This window comes from Chrysochloris asiatica, unplaced genomic scaffold, assembly GCF_000296735.1.
Source record: "Chrysochloris asiatica unplaced genomic scaffold, ChrAsi1.0 scaffold00006, whole genome shotgun sequence".
Classification (NCBI taxonomy): Eukaryota; Metazoa; Chordata; class Mammalia; order Afrosoricida; family Chrysochloridae; genus Chrysochloris; species Chrysochloris asiatica.
Genome location: NW_006408524.1, coordinates 25,475,818 through 25,495,278, shown reverse-complemented (window position 1 = coordinate 25,495,278; position 19,461 = coordinate 25,475,818). Strand labels below are relative to the sequence as shown.

Genomic DNA, 19,461 nt, shown 5'->3' with positions numbered 1-19,461 from the left:
AACTATTAATATTAATATTGCATGCAAGTAAAGTTTTCTGAAGATAATTAAAAGTGATTGTAGCAGAACATTAACATAGACTTGTCAGAAATACAAGCCAGATTCAAAAGAGGACATGGAATGAGGAATATCATTGCTGATATCAGGTGGATCTTGTCTGAAAGCACAGAATACCAGAAAAAGGTTTACTTGTGTTTCACAGACTATGTAAATTCATCTGTATAACAATTACAGATAACATGAGAATGATGTGAATTCCAGAACACGTCATTGTGCTCATGTGGAATCTGTACATATTGGTCTGTGTATTGCATTCATTCATTGGGATTGATATTCCATCTATTCCTGGTGCTTTGTTTTTCCCCTAATGCCTTCTGTGAACAGAACAATGGGATGCTGTGTGGTTTAAAATTAGGAAAGGTGTGTGTCAGAGTTGTATCCTTTCACCATACTTATTACATCTGTATGCTGAGCAAATAATCCCAGAAAATGGACTGTATGAAGAAGAATCAGGATTGGAGGAAGACTTATTAACAACCTGTTAAATGTGATGACATAACCTTGCTTTCTGAAAGAGAAAAGGACTTGAAACACTTACTAATAAAGATCAAAGACTATATCTAGCCTTCAATGGGAATTACACCTCAACATAAGGAAAACAAAACTCCTCACAACTGGACCAATGAGCAACACCACAATAAACAGAAAAGATCGAAGTTGTCTAGGATTCCATTTTACTTGGATCCACATAAACACACATGGAAACAGCAGCCAAGAAGTCAAATGGTATATTACCTTGGGCAAATCTGCTGCAAAAGACCTCTTTTAAAATGTTAAAAATCAAAGATGTCTCTTCGAGGACTAAGGTAAGCCTATCCACACCATAATATTTTCAATCACCTGCTATGCAGGCCAATAACTGGGCAATGAATGAAAAAGTGGTGCCTTTGGATTATGGTGTTGGCAAAAATATTGACTATACCATGAACTGCCATAAGAACAAATAAATCTGTCTTGAAAGAAATACAGCCAGCAGAATGTTCCTTAGAAGCCAGGATGGTGAGACCTCGTCTCACATACTCTGGACACTATCAGGAGGGACCAGTCCCTGGAGAAGGACAATATGCTTGGTGAAGTAGTTGTTGTTGTTAGGTGCCATCGAGTTGGCACAACAGAATGAAACAGTGTCCAGTCCTGTGCCAACTTCACAATCATGGCTATGCTTGAGCCCATTGCTGCTGCCACTGTGTCAATCCAACTTGTTGAGGCTCATCCTCTTCCTCGCCAACCCTCCACTTTGCCAAGCATGTTTTTCTCCGGGGACTGGTCCCTCCTGATAACATGTCCGAACTCTGAGAGAAGTCTGGACAGTAAAGTAGAGCATCAGTGAAAAGAGAAAGACCTTTGAAGGCTACAGTAACACAGTGGCTGCAAGACTGGACTCTAACCTAGCAATGCTTGTGAGGACAGTGCGGGACCTAGCAGTGTTTCATTCTATGCACTTAGGGTTGTTCAGAATCAAAAGTGACTCAATGGCAACATATATATAGATCTGCATGTGTCGGTGTAGGTACATATATGTACATTCATGTGTGTGTATTCATTTTCCTGGAACCTAAAGAAGCAAATTGGACTTCTGGTGTGGCGTTGTGAAACTGCAACGTTAGTGTGGGCCGTTAAGACCGGCAGTTCTAACTCATCAGCTGCTCCTTGGAAACCCTGTACAGGGTTGCTATGAGTCGGATCCAGACTCGATGGCACTTAACAATAACAACAACAAAGAAGCAAATTAAGTGTTTTGAAGTTACTACAAATGTTAGTCCATTCTGTCTTCAGGAGGCATGAAGAAATTAAGAAGAAAATGATGCCGTGATCTGTTTATATTCTACATGGGATACAAGTCATATCTGTAGAGTACAGAGGGCTATAGTTACAAAGCCTGACGTAAAGGTGATTAGAAGTCATGTCTTTAACTAATGGCTGAGATCTTGATACTCAATGATAAAGTACTCAGTATGTACAAATACAAAAACTACAATGTAAATAACTGACCTCCTGGTATCATTTTGGGATTTTTCATTTTAGATTCACCGAAAAATCTTCCTAGCCCATCCTCAGTAACATAATTTCTCTGCATTATAAATGTCAGCATTTTAGACTTATTAGAGCAGGTGACAAATGCTTACCTTCTGGTTTGAAAATGTGTATTCTTAATAGTTTCCTAAGCAATGTAAGCATACTATGTGAGTTCAAAAATGTAGAATTTGGCAGCTAGGCGATCCAAACCATCAATAAATTCTAGTGAATTTATTGTTGTTAAATGTCGTCCAATCAGTTCCAATTCATAGCAACCCATAGGGTTTTCAAGAAGTGATTGGTGGGTTTGAAGTGCCAGCTTTGAGGTTAGCAGACCAGTGTTTATCCTATAACGCCATACCAGGACCCTTAGGGGAAGGAAACTCTGATTTGTTTGTTCATAGGGTCCACTCTCATTACAGTTTTCATTCCTTTTTTGTCTCTAGTAGTTTTTGACACAGTTACTTTACAGTTTTTTTTTCAAATTGTTCTCTCATAAGTAGTTTTTCAGGATGTTTGTATTATGAATAACTATATCCCTTAAATACCACTTCAAGCTGCATGTCACAAGGCTGTATGTGTACGACTTTCACTATTTTTCAAAACTATATATTTTGTAATTTCCATTGTGACTTCCCTGTTAAACTCATGAGTTACTGAGGAGCATATTTTTGAGCCTCCAAACAGTTGAGTTTAGTTATTTTTGTAACTATCATTTTCGTCCTGGTTTCTAATTAAATTTCATTGTAGCTACAGAGAATATTCTGTAATATACAGGCTCACTTAATTTGTTGAAACTTCCATGGTGAAGTCAGTATTCATGAATATTCTGTGCACACTGAAATGAACAGATAGATTATTACTGTAAGGTTGGATTATGCACTTTTCAGGATGATGTAATTTTGTGGCTCAAATCTTCCATATCTTTAATAACTGTTTGCCTGGTTAGTCTACCAGTTGTTAAAAGTGATTGAAGATTTGTTAAATTTACCTTTGAAGTTTAAGATTTATATAGTTCAGGGTTATATAGCTAGATTCATTTAAGCCTTCTTTTATCATTTTAAGTAGTTATCATTCTATAGTACTATTACTGCTTTTTGTCTTAAATTCTATTATTGTCTATGTTAACATTGCTATAGTAGTTTTTTTGGTGGGTACGCTTGCCTGGTATGTTTATTTATATGCCCTTACTTATGAGTCAGGTTGCCAAGGTCAGCAGTTGGAAACTACCAGCAGTTCCGTGGGAGAACGATGAGGCTTTCTACTCCCATAAAGATTTACAGCTTGGAAATCTTAGGCAGGGATGCTTTGAGTCAGAACCGACTCCACAGCACACCATTACCACCACTTACTACTTTGAATCTTTCTAGGTGGTTTTCTTTCAGATATATCACCTCTAAGAAGAATATTGCTGGATGTCTGAAAATATCCAATGTGATCATTCTTGTCTTTTAATTGACTTGATACCACATTTTCTTTTTGTCTCCACCTCCCCTTTTTGTTGTTGTATTCTTCCTGCTTTCTTTTGAATTAAAAATTGTTTTTTCATCACCTCGTATTCCCTTCTGCTAATGTGGGAAGAATTGGAGTACTAGTATGGTGCTGCAGAATAAACACTGGACTGCTAGTGACAAGGTTGACAGTTCAATTTGACCAGATGCTCCTTGGAAACCTATGTTGTTGCTGTTGCTGGTATTAGGTGACATCAAGACAGACTCAAAGTGACCTTATGCACAACAAAACATAACACAGCCCAGTCCTGCGCCATCCTCAGAGACAACAACAACATGAGAAATGCTAGATTGTATTTCTATTTATTTAACAGTGGCTGTGACATTTGAACATGCATAACTTATTATGATTTTCCTAATAAGATTCAAGCTACACAGTATCTCTCTTCCTCCTATCCAGGGCAAGAACTTAAACATGCTTTCATTATCCCCCATCTCCAGCTTGCCTCAGATAGTTTGCCTCTCTCTTGAATTAAAAAAATATATATTAAAAAGTAAATCAATAGTTACTGACATTTTACCTATTTCTATGTTCATTATTATTTCTTATATCTTCCACTTTTCTGCATGTTCATTTTTCTTCCGGTAAAACTACATATTTTCAGACACTCTCTCTCTGCCATGCTTATTTTTACCTTTATTCTTGAAAATTTTAAATAGTCTAAGCTTCCTACACTAACAGAAATTTTCTAAAAGTACACTGATGCTGTGATTTCTTCATATCCTGGTATTGAGTGTTGCTGAGATATTTATTTGCTGTCCATTTTTGTAGGCAATTTTTCTTCTCTAAAAGCCTTAATTTTTTTCTCTCTGAGAATTAATGTTCTGCAGTTTCACTATAATATATTTCAGCATAGATTTATTTTTATCCTATTCGGAACACAGAGTACATATTTGCCCTCAGTGCTCACATTTTTCTCCAACTCTGGAAATTCCCAACTACGATCTCTTCAAATATTGCTTCTCTTTCATGCCTTTCATTCCTTTTTTTCTGAACCACCTAGTTGAAGCTTCTTTCATGCAAGGGGGGGCTTCAAAAAAGTTCATGGAAAACTGGAGCTAAATGATAACAGATTTTTTTCCATGAACTTTTTGAAGTCAGCTCCTATTTATCTGTGCCTTCATGTGTTAAGCTTCGTGCAAACTCTTTACTTTCAGCTTCTATTTCAGCGATTCTCTCGCCTACTGATTCTCTCTACGGTTTATCTCATACATTGAAATTTTCATTTCAATCACTTATTTGTCTGCAATAATTCTAATTTTTTTCAGGTCCATTTGTTCTTGCTTCATTTAGATCTATGTTCTCTTTATAATGTCTTTTTTTTTTGTTATGAGATCAGTACTGTTGACATACCTATTTTATAGAGGAGGTAAGAAGTAGGGCTAGTCCATGATTACTACAACAATCTAATAATCAAAGACATCCGTGTGCATGGCAAGGGTGGGGCCACTAGATCAGTGTGACAGAAAGGAAGAGGGGGGTAGAGGATAGCTTGAGTCAACAAGTCAAGTCAGAAAGGCACAAGGTTTGTTTGGCACTATCTGTTAAAAGATGAGTTCTATGTAAGAAAGGCAGAATCATCAAATTATAGGATAAGCATTGGACTGTGAACCACAGACTGGCGTTCAAGCCAAAAGTCGCTTTGTGGGAAAAACATGAGACTTTCTGCACCTGCAGAGATTTGAAGCCTTGGAAACCATATACAGGGTCTCTGTGCATCAGAACCAACTTGACAGCACTTAACAGCAAGTATGCTATGTATTTTAAAGGCATAAATAAACATAGAATATTATGGGTGCAGTTGTAAACATGGCTTGCGCCAGAAAGGACAGAGGGAACTGCACTTTTTGAGTCCTGTGTGATCATGGCAGAGAATCCTAACATCTAGGTATAGTGTCTGGCACAAAATGTTGTTGTTGTTGTTGTTGTTGTTATTAAGTGCCATCGTGTCTGTTCTGACTCACAGCGACTCCTTGTAAGGTTTCAGAGGAGCATCTGTTTAACCTTTTGGTCCATCTGACCTTGTGGTCCAGTGTAATACCCTACAGTAACAACAGGGCTCCAGAGGGGTTCAAACATACTTAGAGGACGGGAAATAAAAGCAAGGATGAAAACAATGGCTGGAACTGGCAAGAGGGAACAGGGAAAGAGAGGTAGAAAGATTATAAATTGAGAAAAAAAAATTACTGCACCAAAGAAGTAGGAAGGAAATTAAAGAAATAACAGAAGAGAGTAAATGAAATGAAGGATCTCATTTCTGTTTAAAAAAGTTTATATGTGTTTATACATTAGTAAATGGACAAAAATAGATAAGAAAGATGAAGTCATTAACAAATGATTACTTAAGATGTGGGGGTCAAGAACTTCCAATTTTTTATTGTATGCGTATCAGCAATATTTAAGGCTTTTCAGTAAATATTATTTGTAAGTGAAGATTTAAAAATTAAGACTTAGCAATGACAAAAGGGAATAAACAGAAAACAACATACAGCCACCTGAGGTGGCTTGTTAAGTTCACTCTGGTCAGGCTATGTCAACTGATGCCCTCACAGGGCTGTCTAGATGATTCCTTTGTCTACCTCCAGGCCACAAACCAGTCTTCTGCCTGCTCTAGCTCATTAGTCTCCTCAAAGTTCAGGCCTAGGCGGACCTGATGAAATGAAATGCAAAAGGGTCACTTGTGATACAATAGTGAATGATTGCTATCAGGACTGATTGTGAGGGTTGGAAATGTAAAGGTAGACATTTGGTAGCAAGGAAGGGAGTTATTAACTCTCCAGTCTAGGAGTGGAGGTCTCTGGGACCATCAACAGAGAAGAGCAGAGAGCGGGACCCTATCCAGAGAAGCAGCTAGGCCTGAGATGGAGGCAGAGACGATGATGTGGAGTGATGAAGCGGATGGGGACTTTGGATCCAGAGAGGGAGAGGGACTGGGTCCTGAAGAATGGGGTAGGGGTGGGGGGAGTGTAGGGGGCAGGTTTATAGGGTATACCCTTTAGTCGGTTGATGATGCATGGAGGGGATTGGAACCATGGCAATGAGATGATATACAATGGAATGAATGTAAAACTAAAGTTCTATCATGTAAAATATCATATAATTCACAATAAAACATGAAGGAAAAAAAAAAAAGTTCAGGCCTAGGAAAGAAGGGGCATTCCTTAAAGGACTGCTTCTCCTTCTAAAGTCACCTGCGAAATTTCAGTTTCTTGCCCATGCCTGCATTTACCCAGGATGCCTATTAATCATCTTTCGAGAAGGCTGAATCCCTTGCCTGCAAGTCTTTCCTTCAGCCCCCAAAGAAGAACCTAGATCAGGATATTACAAACCAAGCATCCACATACAAAGACACATTTCTAATATCAAAAAACCCTCTTCTTTCATAAGCAGTACCTTGTGAAAATAATGAAAATGCTTCTCTTCTTTCTCTCTCTCTCTCTCTTTTTAAAAACAAATCACACAAAACACTCTCTCATTGGGCACCTACTCTATACTAGAAATTACTCTAAGGATGATGGTTGCAAAGAGGAAACAGACATTTCAAGGAACTTTGAAGGACAGCATGCAATGCAAATTGTTGCTGCTGCTGCGTGTTGTCGAGTTGGTTCTGACTCACAGAGGCCCTGTGCAGCAGCTGGTGAGTTTGAACTGCTGACTTTGATTTTGGTGCTTACTCTACAGTGCCCTGTTACTACTGATTTCAATGAATCCCCAAAACTGTTCTGCGAGGGGGTAACCCAGATACCCTTGGGCTGCAAGAGTCCAGAGAGGCTCCGCAATATATATATTGCACCTTTCTTGCCTTTTCATGGTTCATTCATTTCCTAATATGGACAGAATTTCAGTACTGTCTCTAAAAGGAAACTGTGACACACTGGTTCAGCTGGTCTCTTATAACCTAGAACAATTCTGTACAATGCTAGTTTCATGCCATGTGCAAAAAAATGAATCAGCTCTTTCTTATATGGAGCTCAGGTATGGGTCACTTTAAGTCAAAAAGATATAGATCAGAAGATGATAAAGCAAAAACTAAGGAGCCCTGGAGGCATAATGGGTTATACATTGTCTATTAACTGTAAGGTCAGCAGTTCAAATCCACCAACTGCTCTGCAAGAGCAAAATGAGGCTTTCTGTTCCCATAAAGATTTATAGCCTCAGAAATCTGTAAAAAATTTTTATATCAGTCAGAACCAACTCAACGGCAGACAACCATCACCACAACCACCACCACACCATACCATGGCTGCTTAAGCCTGGCACTATTGACATATTGGTTCGCATCAATCTTTGCTGTGGAGGCCCATCCTGTGCACTGTAGGATGCTTAGCAGTATCCCTGGCCTCTATCCATTCAACATCAGTACCACACCCCATTCTTTAAGTGTGACCATCAAAAGTTTTTCCAATTGTCAAATGTCACTGGGGATGGGGGTAACCAGAATTTCTCCCAGTTGAGAACCACTGGTGTAGCTCCCTGTTGCAAAAATGGGTCACTTCAGCAGAGTGAGTGATTTGTTGACGGTAAGGTTGATGATCTTGTCTGTAATTCACAATAAAAAGTAAAAAAAAAAATTAAAAGGGGGGGGAGGGTTCATTTCATCTCTCTACCAATGGAAATGTTCCACTGCTATTCAGAAGGGACCAGTTCCTGGAGAAAACATAATGCTTGGCAACGTGGAGGGTCATCAAAAAAGAGGAAGACTACCAACGAGATGGGCTGGCACAGCAGAGGCATCAACGGGCTCAAATATAACCACCCAGAGGAAAGCACAGGACTGGGCAGTGTTTTGTTTTGTTGTATCATAGGGTCACTAGGAGGTGGGACCAACGCAATGGCGTCTAATGACAATAACAACAACCAGTGGAAATATATGTTTTGCATACACACATATTTTGAGTTTCAATCTGTGCTAAACCCTTTCTTGTAATGAAAAGAATTAATCTGTAACACCTCTAACAGGGAAAAGCTAAACATCAGGCAGAATTGTATTCATCAAAAGTTTGATGCCAAATATGGAATATGCAACATAAACAAAACTAGACATAACATTATATTCAGCAAATAAAAAAATATAAACAAACATTAAATATGTGTAGTAACCCCAACATATGAATGATTTCCTTATTTCCTATGTTTCTATATTTTAGATAACAAAACAATTTGGAGCTGGAATCTTTTACAAATGCCATTCTAATCGAGTTATCTACTTGGGAAGAAATATTTACCATGCCATATATTTGGAGGATGCAATATTGACACACTTAATAATTTCATAATCTAGTACCACAGTTAAAAGAAAAAGTAATGTTAACAGATTGCTTAGACTAAAAATATTAAAACGTTGAATATATGTAGATCGAAAAAGGCAACTGGTATCGTTTCATTGCATCCAGAGAAGGAGTAAGAAGATTTCATTGGTTAAAGCAGGACTTATCATTCATTACTTACAATGATGGTAATATCAGAGATTCCAGAGTTTCCTATAACCTTAATATTATGAGTCCTGGTGTGACGCTGTGGGATAATGCGCCAGACTGCAAAGCCCTTTGAACTGCAAGATTGGCAGTTCAAGCTCACCAGCTGCTCCTTGGAAACAGGGTCGCTATGGGTCAGAACCGACTCGATGGCACTTCACAACAACAACAACAATGCTAAGACTAAGGAATGCCAGTAGCATAGGGGATTATGAGTTGGGCTGCTAACTGCAAGGTCAGCAGTTCGAATCTACCAGCTACGCCATGGCAGAAAGATGAAGCGTTCTGCTCCTGTAAAGATTTATAGCCTCAGAAACCCTATATAGGGTCGCTATGAGTCAGAACCAACTCCACAGCATATAACCACCACCAACGCTATGATTGATGATTATTCAGAGGAAAATAAAAACTAAAATGTGTATTTTAAGTTTGTACTCAATGATTATTTTCTTAGGTGTCCACTTGCTTGAGACTACTTCAAATTTAATACATTCAAACATTCCTTTTTATATATGCACATAATTGTTGTTGTTGTTAAGTGTCATCAAGCTGGTTACAATTCATAGTGATCCTTTTAGAGTTTCTAAGGAGTGGCTGCTGGGTTTGAACTGTCATCCTTGCAGTCAGTCAAGTCCAGTGCTTATCCTACAGTGCCACACCAGGACTCCATATACATAATAGTTCCACTGAAAAAAAACTGTGTAGCTGGAAATTTCATATTTCATTTTAGATGGGAGATAGTTGGTCTAAATAAATTTAAAATGTAATTGAATGAACAAAGGATAAAAGTATCCTTGTCTAGCTCAGAACAGTTCACCTGTCATTACAATACAAAAAACAATACTGAATTCATAAGTGAAAAATTAGGTTAATGTAATTAGAAATTTGTCTCCCTCTTTTACACCCCTTCTCTTGGTGTGGTACTGCAGGATAAGCACTGGATTGCTAGTTGCAAGGTCAGTGGTTCAAACCCACTAGCAGCTCCTTGGAAGCCCTATTCAGGGTCACTATGAGTCAGAACCAACTCAACTGCATTCAACAACAAAAACAACTCTCTTCTAGCCCACTTGGCAGAAGACATTTCAAATGAAATTCCCTTAAAAGATACCAACTTAAGTCTAATGGGTGATTGGTTACAATACCTGTATTTGGCTGATTCTGTTCAGTCTATTGAGATCTGATGTGGCACTGTAGAATAGGCACTGGGCTGCTAACCGAAAGGTTGGTGGTTTAAACCTACCAGACACTCCTTAGAAACCCAATACAGTCAGAACCAACTCAAAGGCACTTAATAGCAATTTTTAGTCTACAGCTGGAAAATCCCCCACCACCAACACCTAATTTTTTGCATTAAAGCAAGGGAAAAAAAAAAAAATCAAGTTGCGTATAACTGGAAGAACTGGGTTGATTTCTGAAGCCATTTTCCAGATATTGTTTACCCTCTTCAAGATTCAAAATCCAACCAAAACATTTTCCCTCTATGTTCCTAATGAAAAAATGACCAATAAATTCTAAAATTTGTGCTAAGTCAAATGAGCTCATTACTTGTTATGAAAAAGTTTAACACACTTTGATCAATACATTAGCTGTGCAAACACAAACATGTTATAGTAATATCACAATATAAGCAAACCTGACTGGTCTATGCTAATAAGTAAAAAGGCATCAAAACATGTCAGAGCATTAGGGTGTTTGAAGAAAAGCCAAATATAGTTAACACTCTCCAGAAATGGTATTCTAGCAACACTTCTCTTGATATGCACAAATCCCTTAAATGCAAAGAAATCTTTCAATATATTCTTATTCTTTTATGAAGTTAGTTAAAAATTAATGAACAAGAAATTAAAGAGAAGCTGCTGTAATAAAGTTAGAATACTCTAACTGAAAAACAATTACAACGAAACTATTTACACTCCCATAGAATTATAAACATTTTTCAAGGGATATTTTGTAAGGCAATTTTTTAAACAGTGTTTTCTTCTTCTTACTCTTGAGACATAGACACTGCAGGTTTATTTCATATTTCAATAACAAAAATACATTTATTAGAGTAAGAGCTTTACTTTTTCAGTATAGCAAGATCTTTGTGATTTAAAGCAGCATGTTGAATGCTTAAATTTTTCTTCAAACATATTTGGATGTCTCATCTGTCAACGAAGAGGATGGTTTTCAATGATATGTAATTGACAGAAAATTGCATTGAAATGGTAGCATTAATTCTGGGAATTTAACCAGTCAGACTTCAGTGATACATAATTCCTTATTCAAAACTGGAAAAATACCAACAGCTTGTAAAATGTCCTTGATCCTTTTCCACTGTGGCCAGCCCTACCCCCCGCCAAAACAGATTCATATTTCACAATGTGAAATCCTAAAAGAGAGATGAATTTTTAAATTAAAAGACTCCATTTCTAGTAAATAAAACCTTTAACTCTAAAGTAACAACTTTAGGGCCTTCACGAAGAAAAATCCCCTCTCTGGCTGCTGGCTCAAACTCGAAAAACATGCTGAACTGTGCAGATGTTGAAGTGACTCTCGGTTACACTGGGGAGGAAAGAAGAAGTAGACATTCTGCAGCTGCCTACAACAGCTTCCTTCCCAGGGGCACAGCTGTGGGTTCTATCAAGCTCAGTCACTCTGTACAGCAACTGGGGATCCTAGGCAGGGGAAAGGAATCCCAAAGCAGTTTAAATTTCTCCCAATAACACAACAAGAAGTAAGGCTACTTAAAGTGCAACCAGTTACTTCCAACAAATATGTGTGCCCCCTGGCCAAAAAAAAAAAAGAGGGGGGCCTGCAGTGAGAGAAAACAAAAGATGTTTCATATTTTTAAGATTTTAAGCTAGTTATAAACATCTTCCTTGGATCTTGGTTATGGAGATGATTATGCATATTTCATCATTCCTGATCATTTCTTTTTATTTTATTATTTTCAGGGGGAGGGGATGCATGAGAACATGGTCAAGAAACACAGAATTTAATTAACAGATAATTCAACAATTGTAATATACTACTCATGGCATGGCTCTGAAGAGATGAAATGTTAATGACAATAATATCATGCTTAAAGGTACTGCACTCTTCTCTTTTACATCAGTGTACAATCCCACATGTTATTCTGAACATGGCAAAGACTAAAATAGCTGGATTAATGATGCTACACCGTGACTAAAAACTAGTAGCCAGAGAGCAGTCTTTCCGATTTGGGGATAACTGATGCTGTAACAGATGCCATTCCCTTAGGACAAAGCAGAAAGGGAAGAGCTAATAAACATTGTTGTGTTAAGTGTCTTTGAGTCCATTCCAACTCACAGAGACCCTACCCTGTCTAGGGTTCCCGAGGCTGCAAATCTTTACGGAAGCAGAAAGCCTCAACTTACATGCAGAGCCTGGTAGATTCAAACTGTTGACCCTGAGTTTAGCAGCCCAAATTGTAATCCACTAGGCTAAACAGAAATACAGAAATTCCTCTTCCCCACAGACTATATTTCTACATTAATCATCTTCTTTTAGGGTACTAAAACACAATATGTAGGTATATGTTTTGAGCAGCTTTTTAATATCTTAAATTCATAATACTGTTACCATTATTAATTCTTCCTTGCTCAGAAAATCATTATTGCATATCCACATAAGTACTTGCAAGAATGTATCATATACGATGATGAAAACAATAGTGATAATGATGCTATAATTTATTTTGTACTTCCTACAACTCAAGCACTACACTGAGAGTTGTAAGTAAATGATCTCATTTACTCCTCAGTGTGACTATCCTCATTTTATAGATGAAGAAATTGACTTCTAAGGTCACTGAACTAGTATACAGCAGAGCAGAATTTAAACTTTTTTACTCTAAAGTTTATCTTTAGATTACTGTGAGTAATTTGAAAATGACATTTGTACACTAAATTGAAACCTTATGAGTAATTTAGAAATCAACTTTAAAGGTTATAATATATCACTGAATTGGTCCATTCAGAGACAAATAACCTCTGTACACAAGACAGTAGGTAAATTTCACATATACTATTTATTATCCCCTTTTCTTCTTTTAACTATTAAAATTTTTAGTAGTCAGAAAAAGACTCATTTCAACTTAAGTATTAGTAGTATAATCATCCCCTAAATAGTTTGATAGGAGCTCTGGTAGCGTAGTGGTTACGAATCGGGCTGCGAACCTTAAGGTCAGCGGTTCGAAACTACCAGCCACTCCGCGGGAGAAAGATGAGGCTTTCTACTCCCGTAAAGATTTACACCCTCGGAAACCCTGTACAGGGTCGCTATGGGTCGGACCCGACTTGACGGCACTTAACAACAACAACAAATACTTTGATACTCTTTAAGTGCCGTGTTTCACATACATCCTACATTTCACATGCTTATCTTTCTGTTCTGCATTGACCCTCAAAACTACAAATCAAGTAGCTAATAGCGAATTCATTTTATATAATAGATATTGAGGCATGGAAAGACCACACCATGCCTGAAATTTTAAATAAAATACCCTTACGAATTCACATTGATGCTAACATAAAATCTCAAAGAAGAAAACTTCAAGCATCAAAAGGCCTTTGTTTATTATCCCACACTTCTCTAAGACAATGAAATCCATTGCAGTAAAGAAGGCTACACAAGGCAGAAGATGATGACATATGGATGTGCATAGAACTTCTGGCTAATAGAGTTCCAAGATGTATAAACAAAAAATGATGTGTGAGTTGGTGGAAAGAACTGTAAGGCAAGTCAATTTTTTAATTAAAAAATTATGTACCATAAACAATGCTAATGAGCCAAAAGTCCCAAGAGATTAGGATTGTATCTGCATGATTTTAATGTTCCATTCACTTTTCATAAATGTACATCTACTCGCTTGAAATACCTCAAGCAGAACCATTTTCATAAACCACTTTTTGAAAATTTTCTTTGTCCTTTGTTCTTAATAAGTCACCATTTCTACTCAAGTTGTCAATTTGATGACATATGACATTAAAAAAAGAAAAAGAGAGCCCTAAAATTCTTAAATGAGTCATCAGAAAATAAATACCTGGAAGCTCTTCATAAATTTCATCATCTATTGGTTGACAACTTGTTGGTGGACTGCTGATTGGTAGAGGATGATCAACATCATCATATAATTCTCCTCGTTCATCATCATCTTCAGGAATAATATCAGATTCCATATCTAGAAAACATGTTCTGTACAGTAAATTTTAAGAGAGCACAAAGAATATTTCTAAAACTAGTATTTTCTAAATTAATTCAGCCCTAAAAAGTAACAACCATAGGTTTACTACATCTAATCCTTAATTTAAAACATTTAAAAATTGATTGGAATGTGAATTTCAGAGTTTGCAATTGGTACATGTAGAAAAGATGCTTTTCTAAATCTCAAGTGAATGGTCTTTATTAATACCAGCCGTGTTTTCTTAATCGTTCTCACACCAGTCAATAAGCTTTTGCCAATGAAAACCCCAATCACTCAGTTACCCAGTATCTAAAGGCTATGATGTCCTGTTTAATTGATTGCTCTTACCTTGTAATATAAATTTCAGCTGTTGTACCCATTCCTCGGCATCTTTGGGAGAAGCTGCTGTAAACTAATAAAAAAGCAAACAATAACACAACAAAAATCACCATAGTAGAATGGAAGGCGTGTAGCATTCTTATCATTTCTTAAAGACCATTAGTAATTCTTTTCATGTCTAGTGGTACTTTTCTTGCAAGGATGCTTCTTATAATGTACAGTTAATTTTGACAAATATACGTAATTGAAGCAGAGGATGATGGATTTGAAACTCTGATCAGCAGCTGGCAGCTGTGCAGAAAAAAAAACTGCTTCTCTTCATCAATGTCAAAGACAGGACTGATGAACAAAATTTGCCCTTGACAATTAGAAGACACCCATGAATTTCTTTAGACTGCTGGGTACAGTTTTCTTAAAAATGTTCTTGTCAGATTCCAACATACTACCTGACAACTTAATTAACTGGCTTTCAACTGCAATCTCAGATATTTAAAACTTATTAAACATACATTCCATATTGATGCCTAGCTGATAGCTCTTGAATTACAGAGTCCATACCTTCCTTTTCTCCCACACCCCTAAGCAATGCAATATGCATTAACACTGATATTTCTCTTTTGATCATTTTATTCTTTCTACTACGTAATTCTTTTAGGAAATCGCACAGTAAAACGGATATAAAATACAATATTTGGAGTAATTGATAAATGACATATTCACTTGTTCTTTTTCAGGGAGATACCACTTGCACTTCTCTGAAACATTTTAAAAATGCATTTTCTCTTGTATGAGTGCTCAGTGGATACAGCCAGTATTTTTTATTACTATTAACATGTCAAGGAGAATTGTTTTAACAAAATGTTAATGTCTCCATAAATGAAATCAGAACATTTTATCAACTTAATTTCACAGCAACATAAAAATTCCAACCTGATAGATTCGTTTATCAGGAGCAGAAATTTCAAAACAGCAATCTTTCTTTGCATCCTTCCTAAGGGTGTTATTTATCCTGACGGTGTAGCCATCGATTGCAAATTCACCTTTCTGTTGTTTGTCTGTTGAGGAGAAAACCAAAGAGAACTTCATTCACTAGCATGAATATGAATGCTCAGTCAGTTGTCCATTATTTAGAGTTTCCTTGTCTATTCTTGGAAACAGTATTATTTGGTCAAATTGTGTGTTTAGCAATGCAATGTTTTCAAAGTCTCTGAAGGTTGCTTTTAATTCTAATATTACAGACATATTCAAGATACTGCACCAAAAAATAGACATTTAGGGAACCAGAAGAAGAGGTCTCAGCCAAAAAGAAGTATAGAAATATGACACTCTTACAAAATGCAAGAACTTGAGCTAAGAACTCCCTAGACAAGTCTATAACAAATCGATGTCTCTTTCAGATTTGGTGCATCAGTAGGAAAGCCTGTTTAGTTGAAAACTTTCTGTGAGGAGAAAACACATTTGAGAGAGAGGAGAGGTAAAGCAAGTGTCTAAGAATTGTTGTTGTTATTAAGCACTGTAGAGTTTGTTCTGACCCATAGCGACCCTGTATAGGGTTTCAGAGGAGTGGTTGGTGAGTTTGAACTGTGGACCTTGCGGTTCAAACTGACTTTTCAGTCCAGCACATTAGCCCACAGCACCCTACCAGGACTCCAGTAGTTGCCTCCTGTCCACACCCCCCCACCACGCCCCGCAAAAACAAAAAAACAACAACAACACATTAGGTTCCTTAATCATAGTGAACAGCTGAACTAGTAAAACACAGTTGAATATCTTATGGTAAATTGTCAAAGAAAATATGGTGTGCTTTAAGATTATTGTTTTAAAGATAAAGAAAAAATACAACAAATAGAATACTCTGAGACTGAAAACAAAACTAGTCAGCTTTTCTACTTTATCCAGCTACTCCATTTTGACAGGAAAGCTGTACAGTTGTAGGTTTACTTCCTAGATGAACACTCAATATTAAGACCATGGGTAAAGACAAACTGTCTCTTTTACTCAGCTCTGGGGAAATATAAAAATGCCTGCATATCATGAGGGGAGGGGGTAAAGTGTTCTCTCTGCACCAATAACACTATCTCTCCTTTTCCTAAATACACAAATGTAATGCCTGAAGTAGCATACATTTTTAAAAGGTCATAGAGATCTAATCTTTTCAAAATATCAAATGAGAAAAATCTGAATTAGAAATGCCTGACTTAAGCCTGGACAATCTAATTGTATTTAGTCAGAATGTATATCTCTTTGAATGGTTGCAAAACAATGGAAATTCAAAAATATTTGAAGATCATTTTGTGACAAAAAGTCTATAATGAGCTACATGAGGTTCCAAAAGAAACTTTCCCAAAATGTGTTTTCTGAAATATTAATACAGTGTTTTGTTCTGCTGTGCATAGGGTCGCTATGAGTTGGTACTGCCGTGATGGCTCCTAATAACAACAATAGTCAAATAAGTTTTAGAAATGCTGAATTAAACTAAGTTAAACAGGTTTGGCTAATCCAAAATGTCTTGGGGTCCTTAATACTTACTTAATGGGTTCCTTTTGAAAAGAAGGATTTAACACACAGCTTTAAATTGTTTGTCCATAGAGCCTTTCTTTCAGAGAACATTTTATAAAACTGGTACTTCCAAGACGTATTTTGCAAATTACTGAACTAGAAAGATAATATTGAAAAAGTACTAATGTAAAGGAAAGCATTAAGAGTGATTGATTCTTATAAAATTTTCAAAGAGGACTCATTCATTCATTCACTCATTCAGCAAATTTATACTGAGTAATCGAAACAAGCCAAGCAGTACTATAGGCGTGCTGAGACAAAAGCTAGTACCGCTTTATAGGATGTTTCTCCCTGTCCACTGAACACACACATACATTGGTGTCCTTCCTTTATTTCTCTGTGTATCTTCGATATTTTTACAAGGATACCAGTCACATGGTTTTAGAACTCACCATGTGCTTCGGGTTAGAGTGCTGGAACGCAAGGTTGGTTTGAACTGCAAGGTCGACAGTTCAAGCTCACCAGCCACTCCTCAAAAACCCTATATAAGTTTGCTATGAGTCAGAACTGACTTGACGGCACTTAACAACAACAACATACTCCAATAAGACCTCATGTTAATGTGATGGAGAGCATCTTCTTATATGTGTGTGTGTGTTTCATTGCAAAGTAGGGAAAGACTGATAAGGTGGTACTAGATTTTGCCTTAGATGCTCTCCATTCTATACAATAACACAGATTACAAAAGAGATGAAAGATGAAGTAATGTGAAATAAACAGAGAAATGACAGAGACAGGTAGAAATGAAAGTGGATCTGGTGAAAAAAGGAGAAAAAATAGAATTATCGAGTCTGGGGCAAGATGGCGGAGTTGGCAGATGCAGTGAGCAGACTTAGCAAAAAAAGACCTGAGTCTTTGAGAACAAGAGAAATAGGTACAGATGGTGGTCCTGGAACCTGAGCTTCAGAGGATAGAACAGAGAGGTGAACTGAGGGATAACTGGAAGAGAAAACCAAACAGGAGCAGCACGAGAGAAGCAAAACAGGTGGGCTGGTCACTGGCATTGTGCGGCGCAGCCATCATGAGCTTTTACAAGTGGCTGCAGATACAGCAGCCTGTGAACACAGGAGGAGACTGGAGGTCATAGGCAAGAGGGTACAGCGCTCCCTTGTTCCTGTGACCTCCTGGTAGCCCATGACGTGATCAATCCCAGGATCGTCAACATAGTGACCAGTGGCTCTCCCTCATGCACAACCTCAGCTGGGGTCAGGCACCAGGCATACCACCCCTTCTTCTGAAGGTGTATGAACCCTGAACTATATTACATGAATAGTAAAGAAATAACTGTGCTCTTACTTCCTGTCTCTATCATATCCACCAGGAGACAGGTGATGAGTGCCGAAGTGCATATCAACATACAGTCATCAATGAAATATAAATACAACGACACCACAACATCTCCAAGTAAACAGACAGAAAAGACAGAGTGCCTCAAATAAGTAACCAAAATCCAGAGTCAGAAAATATAATTCCAGAAATGGTATCAGAACTACTTGATAAGGAATTTAAAAGAATGTTATTTAGGTACCTCCAACAAATTGAGAGAAAGACGGATGAAACCAAGGAAGAATTCAGGAAAATACTATAAGAACAAACTGACAAAATAAATGAAAAATTGGAAACCATATGAAACTGAAAGGGAAAAGGAGTAGAATTAAATCAGTGGGAGGCTGAATCAATGAGATTGAAGACAAAAGTCTCAATACTCATCTTCAAGAGTAACAACAGAAAAATAATTTTCAAGATCCAAAGAAAGCCTAAGATTTATGTGGGACCTATCAAGAGGAATAACTTACTTGTGATTCAAATCCCAGAACAGGAGGAAAAAATCACAAAGAAAATTATCCAAGAGTTACTGGAAGAAAATTTCCCTAATATCATGAAAGGCAAGAAGATAGCTGCTCAAGAAGTTAAACAAACTCCAAACATGAAAAACTCCAAAGCAAAATCACCAAGGCATATTATAATCAAACTTTTCAAAGCCAAGAACAAGGAAAAAGAATCCTGAGAGCAGCTTGCAGAAAATGAAAAGTTACCTATAAAGGAGAACTAATAAGACTTAACTTTGATTTTGCAACAGAAACCATGCAGGCAAGATGACAATGGACTGACATATATAAAACTCTGCAAGAAAAAAAATTGCCAACCAAGAATCATATACCTAGGAAAACTGTCTATCAAATATGATGGCAAAATTAGGACATTCCCAGATAAACAGAAATGAATTTGCAAAAGCCAAACCAATCTTATACAAAATACTAAAAGGAGTTCATTGAACAGAGACAGCAGACAGCAACCTGACACTAACATATA

The 19,461-nt window shown here is 37.2% G+C and overlaps 1 protein-coding gene across 1 annotated transcript in view; it reads right to left on the bottom strand.

Moving 5' to 3' along the window:
- The window catches only part of SKAP2 (src kinase associated phosphoprotein 2), a 221,691-nt gene that overhangs the window by 52,900 nt on the left and 149,330 nt on the right, over window positions 1-19,461 (bottom strand). The window contains exons 7-9 of the mRNA XM_006832196.1: window positions 15,520-15,644; window positions 14,599-14,662; window positions 14,110-14,247 (exon numbers count right to left, since the gene is read on the bottom strand). Of these exons, the coding sequence (XP_006832259.1) occupies window positions 14,110-14,247; window positions 14,599-14,662; window positions 15,520-15,644 (327 nt within the window). The remainder of the gene's footprint in view (window positions 1-14,109; window positions 14,248-14,598; window positions 14,663-15,519; window positions 15,645-19,461) is intronic.